Source organism: Arabidopsis thaliana, chromosome 5 (assembly GCF_000001735.4).
Source record: "Arabidopsis thaliana chromosome 5, partial sequence".
In the NCBI taxonomy this organism is placed as follows: domain Eukaryota; kingdom Viridiplantae; phylum Streptophyta; class Magnoliopsida; order Brassicales; family Brassicaceae; genus Arabidopsis; species Arabidopsis thaliana.
The window spans coordinates 8347796-8369000 of record NC_003076.8 but is presented as its reverse complement, the minus strand read 5'-3'; the positions used below and the strand labels follow the sequence as shown (position 1 = coordinate 8369000).

Here is a 21205-nt window from a genome sequence, read left to right as displayed (position 1 = left end):
ATCCGCTTTAACATTAGTACTACGAGAGATTAAAGATAGAGAAAAATCCGCTTTTCAATGTTTTTTGGTTTTAGTATTTTTGGATTTATAAAAACAAAACCATATGAAGACGTATTTATTGTTACCAAAAAAAAAAATGATAATAAGAAGACGACGCGTAGTTGAACTCAGGATTTTCATTTGTAGTTTTCCTGTAATCCAAACGGCGCACTGTTTTTAAATTCACAGCAGAGAGAAAAAAAACAAAACAAAGACGAGCCAAGATTTGTATCTTCGTCGTCTCCGATGCTAAGCTCCATCATCGACGACAAACCTGCCTCCTCCACTTGGCTCAACCGCCTCCGATTAAACAGAGGCCTCACAACCGACGATGACGATGCTTCTGGCAATCCACTTACTCTCGACGACTTTCTCCGCCGCAACCACCACACGGAAATCGCCGCCACTAGTTCCGCTTCCGATTCACCTCCATCTGCTCCAATTCCTTCAGATCCAGAATTAGCTGAAAGTCCATCGGAGGAGCCAGTTCCTGGAGAATGGTACGGCGTGATGAGCGATGTTCTCTTCGAGCTATTCAATTTCAGCGGCTCCTCTAAATCTTCCACAATTCCCGGGAAGAAGAAGTTACCAAGGAAACAATCAAACCCTAGGCATTGCTCTTTAGAGACTCCTGAAGACGTTGTTGTTCCGTTGGTAAATCAGAAAAGCGACGACGCTAATTGTCTCCCTAGTGTTCGTGAATTCGCTACTTCATCGTCGCGTAGTTCATACAATAAGAAACCTCCGGCGCCGGAGATTAGGGAGAGGAGAAGAAGTGTAGTGGAAGGTGATGGTGTGGATGAGGAAGAAGAGAAAGGAGAGAAAGATCTAGTTGGGTTTTCGAGAAGTGAAGTGACCGTGATTGATACTAGCTTTAAGATTTGGAAATCTGAGAAACTTGTTTTCAGGAGGAGAAATGTTTGGAAAGTGAGAGAGAAGAAAGGTAAATCAAGAGTTGTTTCGAAGTTGAAGAAGTTGATGAAGAAGAAGAAGAAGAAAAAGAGGAAATGTGATGATGTTGATGATGATGATGGTGGAATTGCTCGGAAAAAAAGCAAGAAGATGAAGATTTCAACATCAGTTTCAGACAATGTGAGTGATCATGACTATTGCATATCCTTACGTTATGTGATTCCAATGGCATTGATAGTCATAATGTATTAGGTTATTACTAGCAGTAGAACTGGATTAGGTCTCTGCAGTGTTCACCGATGCGATGCGAATCGAACTGTGTTGTTAATATGTCTCATTTTCATTGCAGAATCCACGCTATAACGTCGAAGAGATTCATGATGAACCAGAAAGCAGCAATGTCAGCCGAAGGCAAGTTCGTTAGCTGTGTTCAATGGCTTCTACTCCTACTGTATATTAATGGCATCTCTTCTTCTCTTATCCAGGTTGCTCTCTAAGCCTAGAAAAGAAGGTTCTTTCGGTATACATACAAGCAAGAAGAACAGCGAAGCAGCGGCTCAAGGTTATCGGTCTTTGGCCTAATAGAGTCACTAAACCAAACCAAGTTTGGCATTTATGTATATGATGATGACTGTTGTATGATTATTATGTAACATTCTTGTTTATGAAAAAATGTATTGCTATCATCTGATGGAAAGAGAATTAAGATCTTCCTTTTCACCACAAAAGTAACAAAGAGTGGTTGGCCATTTTTTTATGTACACTGACTTCTACAATCTTTGTTGCATTGTTTATTCAAGAACCCTAACTCCTACACAGGTAAACTGTAAGGAGAGATGAGCTTATCGGTTTTGGTGTGAGCAGAGGCAGTCTACTCGGCGAAAGAGTGTTCATTCAATTGCTCGGTTGGAAGCGGCTCAACCTTCTCGGCCTTCCCGTCTTTCTTTGGGATTATCAGACCGTAACCTCCTTCTTTTCTCTTGTACACTATGTTTATCTCACCTGCAAACCAAAAACAATATCAAAATGTAAGTATTCCTGTTGATCTTCCTCCGACTCCTCTGAGGTTTAAGCAATCGAGTATTTATGGAAGAAAATAAAATTGTCACATGCATACCAGTTTCTTCATTTTGGAAGCCATAGAAGTCGTGACTGACTAGTTCCAGCTGCTCGACTGCCTCAGCGACAGTCAATGGTGGCATCTCGAAAGTCTTGGTACGGACAATCTGTAGAAAAACCCGCAATAACAGAAAACGTCATCATAAGATCAGCAAACTCCAATGATAAGGCATTAGCCTATTAGGTAAGTCTGGACCAACCTCCTTGATCAAATCATCCTCTTCTTCTTCTTCTCCTACGCTCGAGTCAGTACTGTCCTCAACATCCTCCACAACCGGCTCAATCACTGGTTCCCTTACCTTCAATCTGTTGAAACCTTTCATGTGCCTTCCATGGTCTGAGTCCTTCTCCTTGATCTTCCTCAGCTTCCTCTGTATTATCGTTGATACCAAGTCGATACAAGCGTATACTGTCTCAGCATCTTCCTCAGCACGCACAACACCATGCTTCTTTGTAAACAATGTCACCTTAAGTACCATAGGGAACTACATATTAGCTTCTGAAAGCGTTTCTAATATCGAGATCAAGTCACAACAAATCAATAAAAACGACATGTTTACCTCACATCTTCGAATCCTAGGGCCTTTACCAAACTCTCCACCACGAACAGAGAGTCTTACATCAACTTCTCTCACAAGATGACTGTGTTTCTGAACAGATTTGCCTACTTTCTCTTCAACATGCTGCTTAATTGGCTCTGATAACTGCCACAACAGTATCAAAGTTAACCAATTGATTGAAGACAACAAACTTCAACTATCAAAACCAAAATGTTGAACACATAAATCCCACTGAGTAAGAGTCAAGAGTCACTATCATAAACCTAACAGAATCAGTATCCAGAAAGTTCAAAACTTTTCTAATGAACATTCCTCAATAATCGAAACCCAGAAAAACTCAACATAAAATTCAACATTTTGTTCAGAATCCAATCAATTTCAAGTGTGTAATAGCAGAATCCAAACCTCGAGGTTTTTTCCTTGGATGATCAACTTGACGGAAGCAAGAGGACCGTCCCACGACATTTTCACAGCTAATGAGCTTCTACAGTAACTGTGTCTTACTTGTCTCCGATCTTCGTAACCAATCTGGCCGAGGAAATCTGAACGGAGCTTTTTCGAATCAGTCCGATTCAAGCCCACCATTGAGACTACCGTGGAAGAAGATGAGCACGGCGGCGTAGAAATCCAGACGCCGCAATGGTGAAACTTAGTCTGAGAGAAACCTAAAAGCGTTGCCATTTGTGAGAGTGAGAGAGATTCGCAGATCTTACTTTCTTCTGAGAAGTGAAGCTTGAAGACTGAAGTAGTGAGAAAGGAAGTGGAAAATATTTTGGATAAGGTGAAAAATGGATAAGGATGATGACATATGCAAAACGAGAAGAATTGTGAAATAAACCCCTTTCTTTCCATTTCTTACAAATTAGTCCCTTTAATTTGAGATGTGTGTTCACTATCACTTCTTTAATTCTTTTGGCATTACATGAAAGTATGAGACTTAATTTACTTACAAGATTAATTTAGTTTCTATATGAGAAATTAGTTAGTTACATGAATTCTTTGTTGTAAAATTTTCATAAAATTAAGGTCTTACATTCACATTTCCACAAATAAAATTTGATAATTCTACATAATTTTTGTGGTAATTTCTTAGTGTAGTAAATTTAGTTTAGTATGTACTAGTACTGACGTTCATAAACCTTTTCATTGACTAATGTTCAACATTAGAAAATTCGTAAGTGTATATCACAAACTAAATAATCACTAAAACTCTTCCAAGCACTAATATCGAAGAGTCTACCCTTACTACGTCATCCGGTGAAGCTTCTGCTCACCGGCGTCGGGATTTCTTTCCGTTGCTTCACACATTTTGTTACCTCTTTCTCTTTTTATTTATGCTTTGGCTCTTCTCTCAATCATCCCGACCACATTTTCAATCGATTCATTTTTTCGACTGCTCATTGACCAGTGACAGAGGGCAGAGGAGTTGGCCGGCGACCCTTCCTTCTCCTCAGCCTTTGTCTGCATCGACCTTTTTGAAGTGTTCTCCAACAGAACAACCCCATCTCTTCCGATCTAAATCCGATCCGATCTCATCCATCACCACCCTTACCTCCGATCTCTTTTATGTGTGTACCTCGTCGTTGATGATCTCAGTCCCAACGACATCGCTTAGCTTTCATCGGAGGTCCTATCTGTCACCACAGATCCGTCGTACCATCACCGTCCTCTGTTCAACGGAAGCCTTGCTACGGTTTCTCTTAATGGGCCACTCATGTTTGAGCCCATTAACCAATTCTAGGCCTATCCCCAAAAGCAATGACCCATCTCCTTTAATGACTTGGCCCGGCCCCTCCAAAGCGTTTCCGCAAAATCATAGGTTTGATTCAACTTGATGTTTGCCTTCTTTTAGTTTGCATTTGTGTCGATTCATGATACCAATTGCTAATGGACATCGATTGAGTCTTAATCACACATTGCTGCTAGGTTGGTACAAAAATCTCTTGAGAACCTTGTCTTTAGAATCACATAGGTGTCTTATTCATGTTGCTAAATGTTTGAAGATGATCGACATTATGATCCCGTCTCTAAGGAGCGATGATTACCGAAGCTTCTTTAAGTGTTCATCTCCGATTCATTTGCTTATTGACTTCATCCTTGAGATAATTAGCTACACCTTGGGCACTACTCTTGAAAGTAAAAGTTTGATGAAGAATGGCATTATGATCCCGTCTCCAAGGAACGGTGGTTACCAAATCTTCTCTAATCATTTTTACCCGTTAATCCTAAACCTAGAGCCCCAAACCAAACCCGAAAAAACCTTTACCTCCCATGAGTCTCCACCATTGGTCCTTACGTCCTTATTGCGCTTCGTGCCGGCAAGCCATGTGGCAAAGGACACATTTTCAAAGTCAAAAGATCAAGTTTTCTTGATCGTGACTACACCAAAGCTCCCTGACTTGGTCGCGAAAGTGTCTATGATACATCATGAGGTCATATGTGGCTTGTTGTTTGATTGCTTCTGTCTCTGTTCCTCTATGGATTATAAAAGCTATCGACCTTTTCTTGTTGTTAATTCTAGTTCTCTGAAGTTGTTGTAACCTTTTTATACTCGAAAATTTTGTAACCTTTGCTCTTAGGGGATAAAATGAATGAAATGCAAAAGGCTTGTTTGACAAAAAGAAAATTCATAAGTGATATCGCAACAAGATATCGACCAAAATCTTCATTACACGTCATAAGCATGCACCAAGTGATGTCAAGGATAAAAATCTAAACAATGATTCATGAAAGGTTATACGGTTTTTAAAAAAATTAGTATTGTATTTTGATTTTTGAGCTCGATTACATATTAAGATTTTGTTTTCCGTCAATAATAGTGAGAATATATGTGGACAATGCTTTTCTTACTAATTCAATTTGGTCATTACTTTATTTTGTGTTTTGTTTTCTTCTCAACATAGTTTATTTTATATGCGTGTGATTTAGTCATTAATTAGCTAACATAATAATTGATTATGCTAACTACAGTATAACCTCTATAAATTAATATTTAATAAATTAATAATCTGTATAAATTAATAAAAAATTTCGGTCCCGAGTTGGTACCAGTGTAAAAAATAACACAAATCGATAAATTAATAAGATTATACTTATTTTAAAAATTCTATGTAAATATATGGTCCCATTAATAACATAAATTAATAATTGAAAAAAAAATTTTAAAATATATATATGTTATATGTTAGAAAAATTAGTAAATTATGAATTTGCTATTATTTTTATTTTTATTATACTAATTCTTGGCAATGTTCAATTTTAATATTTTTACTACATCGAAAACACTTTTTTGTTATTTGATAGACACAATAAGTTATTCTTATTTACAATTACTTTTAGAAAAATAATGATTATAAATAAAACAAAATTATTTCAAACTCAATATTTTTTTAAAATTATAAAATTAGTCTAAACTCTCTATAAATTAATACTTCTATAAATTAATAGAAATTCATGGTCCCAACATTATTAATTTTAGTGATTTGTTTAATCTTTAATCAAAATTATAAGTAAGAAACAAAATATGTGTCAAATATACTAATTACAGTAAAACTAAAACCTCTCTAAATTAATAATATTGGGAGATTAATATTTAAAGTGAAAATTTTAAATTTTGTTATTGTAAGGCATTTCACAATAAGATTTTTAAAATACACTAGTTTAGACAATATAAATCATGTAATAGTAATATTTTGGATACTATCAATCTTGCATCGGTTTAGAAAAATAATATTCACAATAGATGATAACAAATTGAAATTGATTGTACAAAATTTGTTTTATATGATATGCACTGTATTTTAATGATTTTTGTTGTAAAAATGACATTTATTAATTTGTAATAATGATTAATAATCTCAATCATCGTAAACAAATAGATAGAAAAAAGCTATTGCATGTTGGGATCTTGAATAAGCTTAGGAATCACGGGTTTTGTGGACAATTAGAGATCCATGTGTTGTTGGCTATTGTAAACTAACCATGAAATTCATTCAAATCATCCATTCCAAAGAGTTTTGTTTTTTACTTAGTGACATTCCTATTTGTTTTTGGGTTAATCTAGTAATAATTAGACATTCCTATTTGTTTTTTACTTACTGATTCTTTTTTCCTTCTAATAATATGTTTTAAATTTGGCATTAGTATTTATTATAGTACGACTTGTCTCGTAGAAACTAAGCATTTTCCAATTACATATTCTTTTTTAGATCCTTCGTTAGCATATGCAGAGCTGATCTTCGACACATCTGGACACAGCAGGATAAAACATTTGCTGTGACCTCCATTTTTTTCAGCAAAGCTTATTTACAAAGCATCCTTTATTTTACTCATTTTCCAATAATTGCCCCAAATTTTTTAACCTTCTAACTTAACCTTAAATTTTCTTTTTTTGAGTTTTGACCCACAAAATGTCAGGGCTGGCCCTGAACATATGTATCAAGGTTTCTTCTAACTTGTAGTCGCCTACTGCTACATACAAGGAACATTAGGGCTATTAGGAAATAACAAATCTAAGGTATATCTTTATTGATCAAATCTACTATAGTTTTGGTTTTTATAGATAAAAATAATTTATTAATTTAAGATTTTGTCACGCATCATTTTTATAAAGATATCTTTTCAAAAATATCTATCTAATATTACTAACCCATTATATTACTATTACATATCAGTGAAAACATTTAACCATAGAAAGACAAAATTCATTTGTGGTCTAGATAGAACAACATGTTGATGACGATTAAATATATTAGATGGAATTGACTCAAAAAAAAAATCATTACCTAAAACATCGGCAAAACATTGTTTTCATGCAACTCAGCAAAATTAATTTGAAGTTTTTTTATCCACCATGATATCAATATCGGCCTATCTCAAGATTTACATATAATCTTTAATTAGATTAACGGATTGGTTAGATTATCTAACGTAGATAATGTTTGATTGTATGGATGTTTTGAAGACCATTAATGCCAACTAGCTTAAGTTTTTTGGGAAAATGGATAAGCCATTAGCCTTTTTGTTTGTTTGTTCATAGAGCAGACCATTAGCCATTTATGATATTATAAGATGGAAATATCTCAAGTGGCCTAAAAATGAAGAAAAACATCATACACATACTGTAAAGAACAAAAAAAAAAGGAAATATCAAAGTTGGCCACACAAAAAGAGAGGCCATGGAAATATCACACAGACAAAAAATATCTGTTTGAAAAAAGATGGAGCATGTTCAGTGTAAGTTAGGCCAAAATATCTTTAGATTTTATTCCTCAAGCCAAAAGTCATTGATCCACTACACTTCAACACCGGTGCGTAGAGCATCATCCAACCAATTAATCAAACATTTTCTTTTTCTTATATATCGTTGAGTTATTAGTCAATTGTGGTTATTACGCTCGTCTGTATATCATAGGTTCGAGTTCAAGTAATTTAAAGTTTGGGCGACAAAACAAAAATAGTAAAAAATTTGTTTCAAAGTATCATGTTGTGTAGTTGAATTTTAATTTTGCCCCACATATTATCTTTTTGATTAATAAAATAAATATACTTTCAAATAGTTGTAATTTATCAAATAAGTATTGATCATAGAACAGTGATTACTTTTAAAAACAGTTGCTAATGTTTTAAAAATGTAATTCTTTCTCGAATTTCGTACTTTCTATTACATATTATAAAAAAATAACTTATTATTTAGATACCACAGTAAAGTTGTTATCCGTAAAAATTATTTGACATTATATATCGTTATCATCATTATACAAATTTTTTTTGATAATTCAGATGATTTTAATGGTTTTTTATGTCCAAAGAGTAATCTTCAAGCCCGAAAAAACTATGTTAAAATTCGAACTTCGGTGACCAATATTACTGAAATCCAAATGACGAATAATTATTTTCTGGTTTATTATTGGACGAATGCGACTTAATTATTTTGTCTATTTTATATCATTTCTATTAGCAACATCATAATAAAATTTCTAATATATGCTGTCAATTATGTGACCAGCAACAATATAGTAAAACAATGTTAATTAAACCCATCTAACAACAATAAAAATTTGTCACTGACATAGTTTTCCTATATAGCACTTATTTTTCTTTTGTCAATAAAACACGCCGGCCTAAACCTATTTCTCAGTTTAACGCATGAAGTGCTAGTACAAGGAACTAAACCACCTGGCTTATTATTAACCATTTTCTTCATTTGTTTGATTGATCATTACACTAATTGTCCTTTTTTATTACCTAGTAGTTTACTAAGTTTGATTAAGAGAAGAAAACCATAGGGTCCAGTCAATAAAAAAGAAAGTCATAGCGTAGGACAAGACTCTTGTTACAAGAGAGCGAGTAGGAGAGATATATTACACTCGCGGGCGCGTAAAGAGACAAGGAAAAAAGAAGATATTTAGTCTCTGACAGTGACAGCTACCATTTAAAGGTGAAAGACTGTGTCAGATAATAACCATACACGTGTCATATTCCTATCCACCAAAGAACCACGAGGTTTTTAAACAAGTGTCTCTAATCTAATCCCACCCAACAACAAAATATCTAGCCGCGGAAAATTACTTTAAAATTCATCACCCTTTGTCCCTACTCTTGACTCGTGCATGTTCCATTTGATTTATTCCACCACGCAACCAAAATAGTAGCAATAGAAAAAACCAAAATGTTGATAAAAATTTGGTAAACTATGAATCTCTATGATCGATATTCATTTGTTTGATTGTTCCATTTCTTTTCTAATGCAAATCAATATTAAAGTGTTCTTATTTCGTGACTAAAATATATGGCTGGCCGAAAAAATATAAAATAATATATGACATTTGCTATTAGTTAGCACCAGTGATCATTTGGTGTAAGCAAATGTTTTTTGTGCCAAAAAATAATATTGAAATATATGTATAATTAATTCATTAACAAAAAGTTCTTATTTGTTATTTCAGAAAATAAATTATACCATGTGTCCTTGATTTTCTTATGTGAAAAAAAATTGAAATATCCTTATTGTTTTTAAAATAAACAAATTGCAAACCTATGTACCAAACAGAAAATAATACAATTGTTTTTGGATAAATTTGTATAGATACTTTTTCCCACTAGCATTAGATATTTTTTGGGTTTGGTATTATCCCAAAAGTCACGAGTGGGATTTTTATAGGTACTCAAAAGCTAAAATGTCTGAACAATAATATAAAATACATTTTAAAATAAAAGTAAAATTTAGAAGCATCAAATAAGTAATAGTTTCAATGTTTAGTGTTGATCTCTTATTAAAAGAAAAATAAACAAGAAATTCACTAAATATTTCTCCATCACAAATACATAAACATCAATTGCAATAAATATTTTGGTAAAGTATAATAAAAAATTAAATCCAACTTTAAATATGAACCACATAGAAAAACCAAAGGCTAGCCACCACACCAATTTTTTCTTAAAAGAAGGTTATTTGGCGTATTGGATCTCTTTTGTCTCGTATACAGTATTTTGCTGATGTGGCAAACGTGGCCACGTCAGCCAATTCTACTAGATATTTTTTCAAATCCAAATACTCTTTCCACAACCGTTAGATCATGGTCGGTTCGCCACCCACTTTCAATCATAACCGTTAAAACATTCGCTAGATTTTTTCTAGATATTTTCTTTTCTCCACACTATTATAGAAAGAATAAAGTTCTTTTTTTTGCTCTCTTCTCATTTATCTCTCCACTCACAAATATTTTGATTTGTTTTGTAACTGTTTCTCTTTCTCTGGAGCTTTCTTCTTCTTCTTCAATAATCGATTTAGGTTTTTCAAAGCTAAGTGTTTGTGTTGTGATAATGACTAGTAGCGAGGAAGTAGTTGAAGTGACGGTGGTTAAAGCACCTGAAGCTGGCGGAGGAAAGTTATCACGTCGGAAGATTCGGAAGAAAGACGCCGGTGTTGATGGTTTGGTGAAGTGGGAGAGATTTCTCCCGAAAATCGCGCTTAGAGTTTTGCTCGTTGAAGCTGATGATTCTACTAGACAGATTATCGCTGCTCTTCTCAGGAAATGTAGTTACAGAGGTTAGTTTCTGGTTTCAATGCTTGAGATTTAGGTTTTGTTTGTATAGAATCTGAGAATTATGAATTCGATTGAGATGCTAATGTTTTGAATCTGATTCGCGTGCGGCTAAATGTTACAATTCAAAGTCAAATTTAGAAAAGTCAACGATTTTTTTGTCGGTTTTGTGTTCATATAGAAATCTTTATCAACGCTTAGTTTCTACAACAAGCTAAAAGGATTTGTATTAATGTGGTTTGGTTTTGTGTATTGATCAGTTGCTGCAGTACCTGATGGCTTAAAAGCTTGGGAGATGCTAAAAGGAAAGCCTGAAAGTGTTGATTTGATATTAACAGAGGTTGATCTACCTTCAATATCTGGATATGCTCTGCTAACACTTATCATGGAGCATGATATTTGCAAGAACATTCCTGTTATAAGTACGTTGATATATACATCTTTTTCTTCCATCGTTTTGAAATGATTTTTTGGCTCATTATGTATTGTTTTTTTTTCCAGTGATGTCGACACAGGACTCGGTGAATACTGTGTATAAGTGTATGTTGAAAGGTGCGGCTGATTATCTTGTTAAGCCGTTGAGGAGGAATGAGCTTAGAAATCTTTGGCAGCATGTCTGGAGAAGACAAACTGTATGTTTCATATCCATCTTTTGTTTTAAGCTTTATGTGTGATGAATTATCTCTACAACTTAAACCCGTTCTTATATAAGTTCTGGGAAATTTCGTTGTCTTGAAAAGATGATTGAGTTCTCAGATTTGTTTTTGGTTTTGATTATCTTTTACAGTCACTTGCTCCTGATAGCTTTCCATGGAATGAGAGTGTTGGACAGCAGAAAGCCGAGGGTGCGTCTGCAAACAACTCGAACGGAAAGAGAGACGATCATGTTGTGAGTGGGAATGGTGGTGATGCCCAGAGCTCGTGTACAAGACCAGAGATGGAAGGTGAGAGCGCAGACGTGGAGGTTAGTGCGAGAGACGCAGTACAGATGGAGTGCGCAAAGTCTCAGTTTAATGAGACACGGCTTCTAGCAAATGAGTTGCAGAGTAAGCAAGCAGAAGCCATTGACTTCATGGGAGCATCGTTTAGAAGAACTGGACGACGTAACAGAGAAGAAAGTGTTGCTCAATACGAATCTCGGATAGAGCTTGATCTTTCTCTGAGAAGACCTAATGCTTCTGAGAACCAATCTTCTGGAGACCGGCCTTCTCTTCATCCTTCTAGTGCCTCAGCTTTCACACGGTGAGTTGTCTAATTTCTCAATTCTTCTTTCTATTAATCGTTCAATAGTTGTCGTTCTTTCTGCTGATTGTGTGTGTTATGTTCTTGTTGCAGGTACGTTCACAGGCCGTTGCAGACACAATGTTCAGCCTCCCCAGTGGTTACTGATCAAAGAAAGAATGTTGCAGCAAGTCAAGATGATAACATTGTGCTAATGAACCAATACAATACATCTGAACCGCCTCCAAATGCTCCAAGAAGAAACGACACCAGCTTTTACACTGGAGCTGACTCACCTGGTCCACCGTTTAGTAATCAGCTGAATTCTTGGCCGGGACAGAGTTCATACCCTACGCCAACCCCTATCAACAATATACAGTTCAGAGATCCCAACACAGCTTATACATCTGCAATGGCTCCTGCTTCACTCTCCCCAAGCCCTAGTTCCGTTAGCCCGCATGAGTACAGTTCCATGTTTCACCCATTCAACAGTAAACCCGAGGGGTTACAAGACCGGGATTGTTCCATGGATGTAGATGAGAGGAGATACGTCTCTTCTGCAACCGAACATAGTGCAATAGGCAATCACATTGATCAGCTTATTGAGAAGAAGAACGAAGATGGCTATTCATTATCCGTCGGGAAAATTCAGCAATCTCTTCAACGAGAAGCCGCTTTAACCAAATTCCGAATGAAGCGAAAGGACAGATGTTATGAGAAAAAGGTAAAAACTTAACTTCGATGGTTCCATCACATAGATGAACTCATAACGTAATGATACTAAAGGAACCTTTGAATGACTTAACAGGTTCGTTACGAGAGCCGGAAGAAATTAGCAGAGCAACGACCACGAATCAAAGGCCAATTCGTTCGTCAAGTCCAATCCACACAAGCTCCATAGTGATCCAACAAATTGATATATTATATACAGTTCAATTTTGTATCATCAACTAGAGGAATTTTGTTTTCTCCGATGCAGGAGCTGTTCTTTGTACAACTAATTCCACATACGTTAGATTTGGTGACACATTTGTGTGTACATACACATCTTTCGAGCTTGTTGTTGAGTTTTAGTTAGAATCTACGTTAGATCTGTAACTACATACATTTGGATTACGTTTCTGTAACTTGCAAGACGAATTAGAAAGATTGACAAAATCTCAGCTAAACAAATTTCAGCACAAAACAATGAACTCGAAGAAGATAAGCTATAGTGAGATCAAAACTTCTGGAGAATAGTATCCACTAACACAAAAATAGCCAAACGAAGAAGATGATTATGAACATATATAAATGTGTATATGTATCTCTACATGGCTCTCTGATTATTCATGTATCAAAAGCAAGATTGATAAAATTTGTGAAAAGCTTTGTTTTGAGATTTTTTTTAAGATCGAATCGAATCAGGACTAACCCATTTCCAGTAATGTCGTTTCACAGTTACAGCATTCCCAGCGGCGAGTGTTTCAACCGAATCTTTCGTCGAGTCTCCTCCCTCGTACTCTTTTTCCTCCGTACAGAAATCTTGCTCCGGTAATCCCTCCACCGTTGCATTCACAGAGTGAAGAGCGTAACGCGCCGGTAATCCTGGATACGATAGCGAGTTCCTTTCTTCAACTCTTCTGTTATAAGTTCCGGGAAGAATCTTAATTCTCTGTCCAATGTTATCACCATCGCCATTGAAGATAGATCCGAGCTCTTCTTTTATGGCGCGAAAAACTGCTTCGTCGGGAGATTCTTCAGGCTTCATTTTCTCTGATAAAGGACGAAATCTTTCACGAATACTCCCATCGGATAATTCCTGATGAGCTTCCACTAGGATTCGTCCGTTTTTTCCGATTACTCGAACGGTGACGACGTTGACGGTGCGTACTGGAGGAGTTGAATCGGCGAGAGAAGTTTCGCCGTCGGAGAGTTCTAGCCAGAGGTTATGAACGTTTTTGGTTCCCGGTTTGACTCCCCAAGCGGCGAATGAATCGGAAGGTAATCGCGATTCGAGCCAATCGGAGAGAGATTGAGGATTAGCGAAGCGTTGAGTAGGAGGAGGAGGAGGAGGAGATCGGCGAGACATGGCGGTGATGGATCGACGGCGAGGATTTAGAGGGAAAGAGAATCTGTTCGGAGGAAGAGAGACTAGAGGTTTAGGAGATGACCAGAGGAAAAGGAGAGAGACCGCCGCGAGGAAAATATCAGGTAAAGCGGAGGTGACGGTTGCGTTACGAGGCCGGTGGTTGTTGATGTTACGGCGGTTAACGAGTGGTGTGTGCGGCGGAGATGGGCCAACGAACATGTCAATTGACCAAAATACCCCTAACGATCGAAACCAACTCTCTATCGTGGCTCATACTCGTACCGAAGAAGATTCAGAGAGGCCTATTAATAAATAAATAAGACCAGAGAAATAAATATGAGGAAGAGATTGTGACGACGATTATTCGCATATCTAATCTTTAATAACTAGATTCTCTTTAATTGCACAATGGATCTTATCTTTTTATAATTTAACTTTTTACCCTTTAGTTTTATTTTTTACTAGATTCTCTTTAATTTGCACAATGAATCTCACGTTTGAAATTACAATTAACCGTTACCTAATCCTACTATATTATTTGGAAAGTATATTTTATATATAACCTTAACTTTTATAATTAATTACATAACAATGCCATTAGAAAAATTTAATCAAAAACAAAATCCTTTTATGACGTCATTAAGGTTACCAAAATCATTTAACGACAATATTCATCTCTTAATTATAGGGCTTATTGGATCTAAAGACGGGTCATCAAAGATTTCCTAATCTGAAGCAAAATATACTGAATATTCAAATATCTATCTGTTACCAAATTATAAACAAATAAGTTCGTAAAATAATTTCATATTTTATATACGAAATCAATTAAATCTTAATTACATAAAAATTAGCAAAAAAAAAAGTATTCAACAATTAAAAATTTATCAAATCTCTGTGTTACATAAATTTTGATACTATATTCGAATAAAGTGTAATATACCTTTTCAATTTGTATTCTTTAACTAATTTAAGCTAACTAATATATTTGCTAATCTTATACCTATCAAAACTAACTATCGTTTCTTATCTCTATAGTATTTTTGCAAGACCTTTTTGGTGGATTTGGGTAAAAGTGCATTCGGGTCATATGATACATTTCCCTATTAAATAAATATGGTGCACTCCTATGTTATTAGCTAAAATGTTTAGATTATAATTTAGAGTCATATCATAAATAAAATTAATATTAATAAAATAAATGGCTTTTTGGCAAGACGAATTTGGAGAGACGGGTTTTTGAATCAACATTAATAAAAAATTAAAATATAATTAATTAACCGTTTCAATACGGATTAAATCTTTAATTTATTATTTTTTTAAGACCACTAATACTAAACATATCAAATCATCATAATTTAAAAAAAGATTATATAAAACCAAAAATGATATGTTTGTATGTATAATGTTACTATATATAAAATTAAACTATAAAATATACATGTATTAAATGTATTAAACAATGATACAATTTGCAAAATTTATATATATAATTAATAATTCTAAAATTTTAAAAATTACTACTTTAAAAAAAAATCACGGGATGGGTGAAGAAATTACAAAACGGGTTTTATTTTGGAATTGGGTTATATGGTGGATGTATTTGAATCAATATTTATAAAATTTGAAAATATTGTTAATATGTTGTTTTAATAAGGGTTAAAACTTCAATTTTTTTAACAATTGTCTCATGGATTCGTGGTATAGCGTTACTTAATAACAATTATAAATTGCAAAATATAAATATTTTATAAAAATAAAATTTGCAAGTTTTAATTTATATTACTTTTAAAAAATAAATCGTCCCGCGGTATACGGGGGTTAAAATCTAGTCTCTTTACATTTAGCTACACACACCGAGTTTCGTATTTACAATGTAAATACACGTTATATTCAAACTTCTTCACTCATCATCCTCCTCGTCATCGTCGAGAGCGTTGGATTCTTGCTCGTAAATCGGATACTCTCCATCGCTATCATTATCATCATTGGCACTACCATACAAAGCTGATGCGCTGCTTGGAAACCTATTGAACAAACCTTGCAGATAGGTTCTGGAGTTGTTCTCCATGTCACCATCTTATCATTGTTTAAGAAAAACTTTAAACCAAACCAGATCAAGCTCTAAATTCTCTCCTAATCCCCTAGAATCTGCATGTACTAATGACTAATTGGTGCTTATGTTATGAAAGTTTATGCTTTGAAGGATACATCCATGAGAACTTATTGATATGTCATCATCATTTGCAGCCTGCAACACAACACATTAGATTAACAGAGAAACGATGAACAAGCCTTTCGGGAAAACTAATGGGTGAAGTAAACAAGAAGTAGTTTGTAAGCATGGTTACCTCCTCGTATTCATCATCCAAGTCTTCAGAATCCTCATCCGCATTAACATCATCATCTTTCTCCTTGTTTGTGTTTTTACACTTTTTCATATCTGCGGATAATTTTACACCAACAACTGTTAATCCATACTTCTTTTAAGGAGAATGTGTTTGATGACAAATGATAATAAGCAGAGCATGAGATGTATGACAATATAAAATGCCTGCCTCATTCGATTTTGGCTGGCACATGTGATTGTGCACCCTTATATATTTACTTACAAATTCGTCGTACAATATGTCCAACAAATTAACTCCAGTCAAGTTCACCATGCTTTAACACAATTTTGAGACCATTGAGATTTGAAAAAGAAGCACTTGGCTCCATGCATGTCAACAATCACTAACTAGGCTGCCTAACATGTAAAGATGAAAAGAACTGAAATTGCTTTGTCTATCTTACCTTTAGTTGTTTCCTGGTGATTCCGTTGACTTGGTTGCAGTGCATCTTTCTGAATACGTGTCTTTTCAGACCTCTCAAACTCTTCTTGAATAGATTTAAAAACGTCTTCGAAACCTGGCTCAGGAAACACAGATACAAACCTCACAGCTACACGGAGTCTCAAATTGTCAAGCAGCGCTTCAGAGAACCATCCTGTTTTATACTAGCAACAAAAACAAATCAGTACAGATAACCAAGACCTCACATAAAACAATTTTCCACTCAATATATCATTTGTGTGTGATTGATGACGCAGTGTTTTGGTAGTGGTATTTTTTGCAAGTGCATGTATAGGTTTGATCTGTAATAAGCAAGACTCTAATTTTTTTGGAATCTACTTCATTAACAAAAGCTTTAGCTGATAACTCACATTACAAGTAGTCTGCTTGGGAGGCTTTCTTATCTCTTGTTGAATGTACTCATCGTCAAGTTCAAATAACTGTAGAAATGTTTGGCATTTGAAAGGAAATACTTTAAACGCACAAATGTCATCCCAGCTTGGCTTTGACCTGTCACAAATAAGAAAGAAAGAAAACATCACCTTTATAATTGGACCGTTTCTTCAAACATATATCCAATGTTTTATTTGCAATTTCTCCATGTAAATTCATATATATGTTCCCTGAGAAACTATCTTGAAACTGTTAAAAGAGAACATTTAGGTTGCTATCCTCGGAAAGTGACTGAAAATCGGAAAATGACACGTTTCTAGAGAATTCAGACACACTTCGCATTGTTTTAAAAATTATAATGTTCTCATACAATTGACCACAAATCAATACTTGCAAAGAAAATGTTATCATGATATATGTTTATCTGTCCATATATATTACAAATTGAGAATCTTGAGTAGAAAAATATCTTGAGTTTACAAGGAAAAATGGAAAATCTTACTTGTTAGTTGCATTGGAATCACAATAACCCTTTAATTCAGGTGGAACCCTGAATTCCATTCTCTGGAATCTGAAAAAAACAAAATATAAAAAAGGTTAGAGGTGAAGAGGTTTGACATACAGCTGCAGTCTGGATGCAGGAAAATATGAACTACAGAAGAAAATTTCATGTCAAGCAAGTTTCCAAAACCCGGATAATGTCAGCACCAACACTTTCTGCATTGGAAGATAAATACGCTCTCAAATGAGCCAAGTAGAATATGTATCATTCTCGAAACACTTTGCAGAAGACGAGGAAGTTCAGAGGTGTAAAACCGGCCTATTTCTGTTCTATTTTGAGGTGTACAAATGACAATTCTACATTACCGTGTCATAGACCATGCATTTGTAATATGAATAAACTTAAAGAGATAGAACTCACACACGAGATTCAGGATCTTTCCGTGGATCATAGCCTCTTTTAATCCAGAACCTAAGAAATGGACCACCCGAGAAATAATATGCAGCCCTAAGAAGAAACCTGCAGAGAAAACTCCAGAAAGTTGGTTATTGCAGTAATAATACACATAAGAAATGCATAAAATTTGTTCACCTGTTTAACATATGATGTGTGCATGTAAGACCTTTATCGAGTAGTCGTTGGACTATGGAATCTCTTGTCCACACAGGTCGCTCTTCAAACAATGCAGACACTGCTACCTGCCATTTCCATTGGTTGGAGGTGGGAACGATATAGTCTTCCCATTTTAATATCTTTGGGATCTGTATGAATGCTAAGGACTGATCAAAGATATCCAAAATGACAAAAATCATCAAACAAACATGGCTTCATACTCAGCAATAATAAGATTTGGAAGATTAGTAAAACGGAGAAAAGGATATCTTTGACACTAAAATCAATTGCAAATACTGGGCCAATATCTATCTGCATCATCAGTAGATCAATTAGCAAATGGAGAAGTAACAACCACAAGTAAACTGTCATGGAATCTTTAACTATCAATATAAATAAACAGAACAGCAGTTCCCTCAATGTTTTAAAAGTGTGAACTGCGAGCTTTTACATGCTTCAGAATCATTAACTCTGCAACTACAGGCTTTAGAAAAAACATTTGCAAACTACCGACATTCCTGTAAGAAAACCTAAGCAGAATCCACCTCTTTCAAGTCTCAAACCTTACCGTTACAGACTTGCAGTAATTAAGAATTCCATTTTACTAGTTACAGAAAAAGAAAAAAGCTTGCCATATCAGTAGATTATATGTTTGAGTCAATTTTTTCCAACAGTCTGATTTAAGTTTATCCAGAAACGTCAAATGGTTTCATTTCTTGTTTTTACCTCATAAAGATTCTGAGTTAGTTCCTCATCTTTCTTTTTTGGGCTTGATGTTACTGGAAGTCTCAGCCTGTGAATCAAACAACGAAAGTAGAATTAACAATAGAACTTCTAAAATTATAATCAACTATGTTCTCCTTCATTCTTAGTTATAGGTTGTTTTGTAGGGGAAAAATAAGAAAGTTTAATCTTACACCAGGTTGTCTGGCCTATCTTTGGGTGAAAAGAACTGTGGCAATAACATCATTACATCTTCATCAGCCATGTCCATTAGATCATTTTTTCCTGCATGATACTCGAGAGGATTCATTTTAATTTATGTTATTACAGCTAAAGATTTGCAATATAATGAAAACCAAATGAATGGAGACAAACACCTGCAAGCGACTTCACCTCCATCCATTTTCTCTTCTTCTGCTGTGCAATATCAGCGTGAATAGGAATTACATGCTGGTAGTCGACCATGCCTTCGCAATACCCACATGAATAAGTATCATTTTAAGCCAAGGCTCACTGTATAAGACAAGACCCCAGAAATTGGAGAGAAATATTCTTACCATCAAAGCAATACGATTCAGACACACGAGCTACAATATCAGCACATAGAGCTGGGCGCACTTCTGGTAAGCATGCATCGCTAGTGGAAATAACAGGTTGACTTTCAGGCAGAGAATCTTTCTTAACATCCTCCTTCGAAATTTTTAACAGAAAACCATTACAATGACGTCGTTCTCCATAGGCAGGATGTGCAGAAGGGTCTTCAGGGCGGAAATGCAGCTCAAGCTTGTTTGACGTTGATTCTCTTGCCTACGAAAAAAAAACTTTCAAAGTGATTAAACCGTCCAACCCTTGTGTACAAGTTTGCTACTAATCAAGTTTATGTTTTACTTGTCGAACATTTTAGAAATGTGACCAATTTGCTAAATCATGGAATGCATCAAGCAAAAGAAACCCAAACAACGCTACAAAAGAGCTATATGGATAATCAGCATACAAATCAGGGATTCCTAGTAATAACTAGCAGGCAAAGAAACAAGAGTCTTAGGAAAAGGCTTTACGGTTGTGATTCCTTGGATTCCCCCGAGAGTCTCCACGGCTCGGGAAATAGATGATGGATAGCCAGGATAGTGAACCACAAACGCCTCCTTGCTAGGCAAGTTACCCGAGATAGTTCCGTTTTCAATGATTCCCATTGTTTCTTTCCAAGTTGAAACTTGCTGTGATACAAGAATCAAAAGAGATAAGTTATTACCTAAAGTGGTAGACTTTTATTCCTCTCATAAATCAGAAAATGTAACACGAACAAGATTGAAAGATTTTCACTGGGACTATCCAAAATCCCAGTGAATACAATAACATAGCAAACAATTTGTCTAGAGCTGATTCCGGTAGAGAAAGAAAACACTGAGCAAATCGCACCAGAAGCAAATTGAAACACGAAACCTTTTAGATAGTTAGAAGGTATTGAAGACTATAAGCTTAAACAAGTTCGAAACCATGGAAGAGAGAACGATGCAAGTATAATGGGAAGACTCTAGTCAATACGATCCAAATACGCAGAGGTGTTAGAGAGAGAGAACGATAGTATACCAGAAGTAGCTGTTAGGGATCGGAATAGATCTCAAATTAAAGTCAGACCAGACGGCGGTCCGGAGCGCTGGAAGAACATACGGCGGTGGGAGAAGAGCCACCGAAGCTTTTGCACGGAAACTATTTCCTGTTCTAAATGGCGAAATGCTAACGTTGTCGTTTTCAGAATATCGGATCGAATTGGGGTCAAATTCTGAGAGACACTTGGCCGACCGGTATTGAATTGATTAACCGGTTCGATTTTTTTTTTCTCTCTTACCAAAACTAGATAAATAAGATAGAGATAATTAAAAAAATAAACAGAATCCTATTAATGTAATAATAACTTTATATGTAGTAAGAAAAAAATGCAGAAATTGTGCTGACACAAAGAAAATTTAAATAATTATAATTTATTGTATTTGCTTATTTTCTTGACTAATGTCAAAAAAAAATGAAATAAAAATCTTGACTAGAAAATCTAATTGTTTTAGCTATAAAGAGCATAATAATTTTTCCTCTATTTTAATCATCTCCTTAAATCCTCTAACCTTTCTCCAGTGCATGAGTTGTTTTTTTATATTTTATTACCAACATCTAAAGATTCA

The 21205-nt window shown here is 35.1% G+C and overlaps 6 protein-coding genes and 1 long non-coding RNA gene across 8 annotated transcripts; 3 read left to right on the top strand and 4 right to left on the bottom strand.

Annotated features, from left to right (window-relative positions):
• The first annotated feature begins 63 nt into the window (after positions 1 to 63).
• Positions 64 to 1699, top strand: AT5G24500 (fantom protein). Its single transcript, NM_122358.4, has 3 exons — positions 64 to 1131; positions 1301 to 1362; positions 1437 to 1699. Exons 1-3 carry the CDS (start codon positions 286 to 288, stop codon positions 1531 to 1533), a joined length of 1005 nt encoding a protein of 334 aa, NP_197838.2. The 5' UTR covers positions 64 to 285; the 3' UTR covers positions 1534 to 1699.
• AT5G24490 (30S ribosomal protein) lies at positions 1541 to 3400 on the bottom strand. The gene is made up of 5 exons (NM_122357.3): positions 3036 to 3400; positions 2631 to 2774; positions 2271 to 2537; positions 2069 to 2177; positions 1541 to 1953 (listed from the first exon to the last, which is right to left on the bottom strand). Exons 1-5 carry the CDS (start codon positions 3309 to 3311, stop codon positions 1823 to 1825), a joined length of 927 nt encoding a protein of 308 aa, NP_568447.1. The 5' UTR covers positions 3312 to 3400; the 3' UTR covers positions 1541 to 1822.
• A 564-nt stretch (positions 3401 to 3964) lies between these two features.
• On the top strand, positions 3965 to 5170 carry AT5G24480 (Beta-galactosidase related protein; the record flags this gene model as incomplete). Its single annotated transcript, NM_122356.1, has 2 exons — positions 3965 to 4449; positions 4603 to 5170. The coding sequence occupies 2 exons, from the start codon at positions 3965 to 3967 to the stop codon at positions 5168 to 5170; spliced, it is 1053 nt and encodes a 350-aa protein (NP_197836.1).
• Positions 5171 to 8774: 3604 nt separating this feature from the next.
• Positions 8775 to 9165, bottom strand: AT5G03755. Its single transcript, NR_142707.1, has 2 exons — positions 9060 to 9165; positions 8775 to 8873 (listed from the first exon to the last, which is right to left on the bottom strand). It is a non-coding gene; the product is annotated as an other RNA (long non-coding RNA).
• Positions 9166 to 10454: 1289 nt separating this feature from the next.
• Positions 10455 to 12797, top strand: PRR5 (two-component response regulator-like protein; the record flags this gene model as incomplete). The annotated part of the gene is made up of 6 exons (NM_122355.4): positions 10455 to 10680; positions 10936 to 11097; positions 11177 to 11307; positions 11463 to 11917; positions 12011 to 12620; positions 12705 to 12797. The coding sequence occupies 6 exons, from the start codon at positions 10455 to 10457 to the stop codon at positions 12795 to 12797; spliced, it is 1677 nt and encodes a 558-aa protein (NP_568446.2).
• A 278-nt stretch (positions 12798 to 13075) lies between these two features.
• AT5G24460 (RING-H2 zinc finger protein) lies at positions 13076 to 14364 on the bottom strand. Its single transcript, NM_122354.4, has one exon. The coding sequence runs from the start codon at positions 14184 to 14186 to the stop codon at positions 13284 to 13286; it is 903 nt and encodes a 300-aa protein (NP_197834.1). The 5' UTR covers positions 14187 to 14364; the 3' UTR covers positions 13076 to 13283.
• Positions 14365 to 15697: 1333 nt separating this feature from the next.
• AT5G24450 (Transcription factor IIIC, subunit 5) lies at positions 15698 to 20841 on the bottom strand. 2 transcript variants are annotated; one of them, NM_122353.5, is made up of 15 exons: positions 20619 to 20841; positions 20087 to 20245; positions 19586 to 19835; positions 19406 to 19495; positions 19223 to 19313; positions 19032 to 19098; positions 18575 to 18617; positions 18285 to 18456; positions 18114 to 18212; positions 17694 to 17762; positions 17170 to 17308; positions 16761 to 16962; positions 16319 to 16410; positions 16179 to 16218; positions 15698 to 16046 (listed from the first exon to the last, which is right to left on the bottom strand). In NM_122353.5, the coding sequence occupies exons 2-15, from the start codon at positions 20219 to 20221 to the stop codon at positions 15871 to 15873; spliced, it is 1665 nt and encodes a 554-aa protein (NP_197833.2). In that variant the 5' UTR covers positions 20222 to 20245; positions 20619 to 20841; the 3' UTR covers positions 15698 to 15870. The 2 variants fall into 2 exon arrangements, with proteins under 2 accessions (NP_197833.2, NP_001330523.1); NM_001343877.1 differs by having other exon boundaries at positions 15698 to 16218; positions 20619 to 20827.
• Positions 20842 to 21205: the final 364 nt, after the last annotated feature.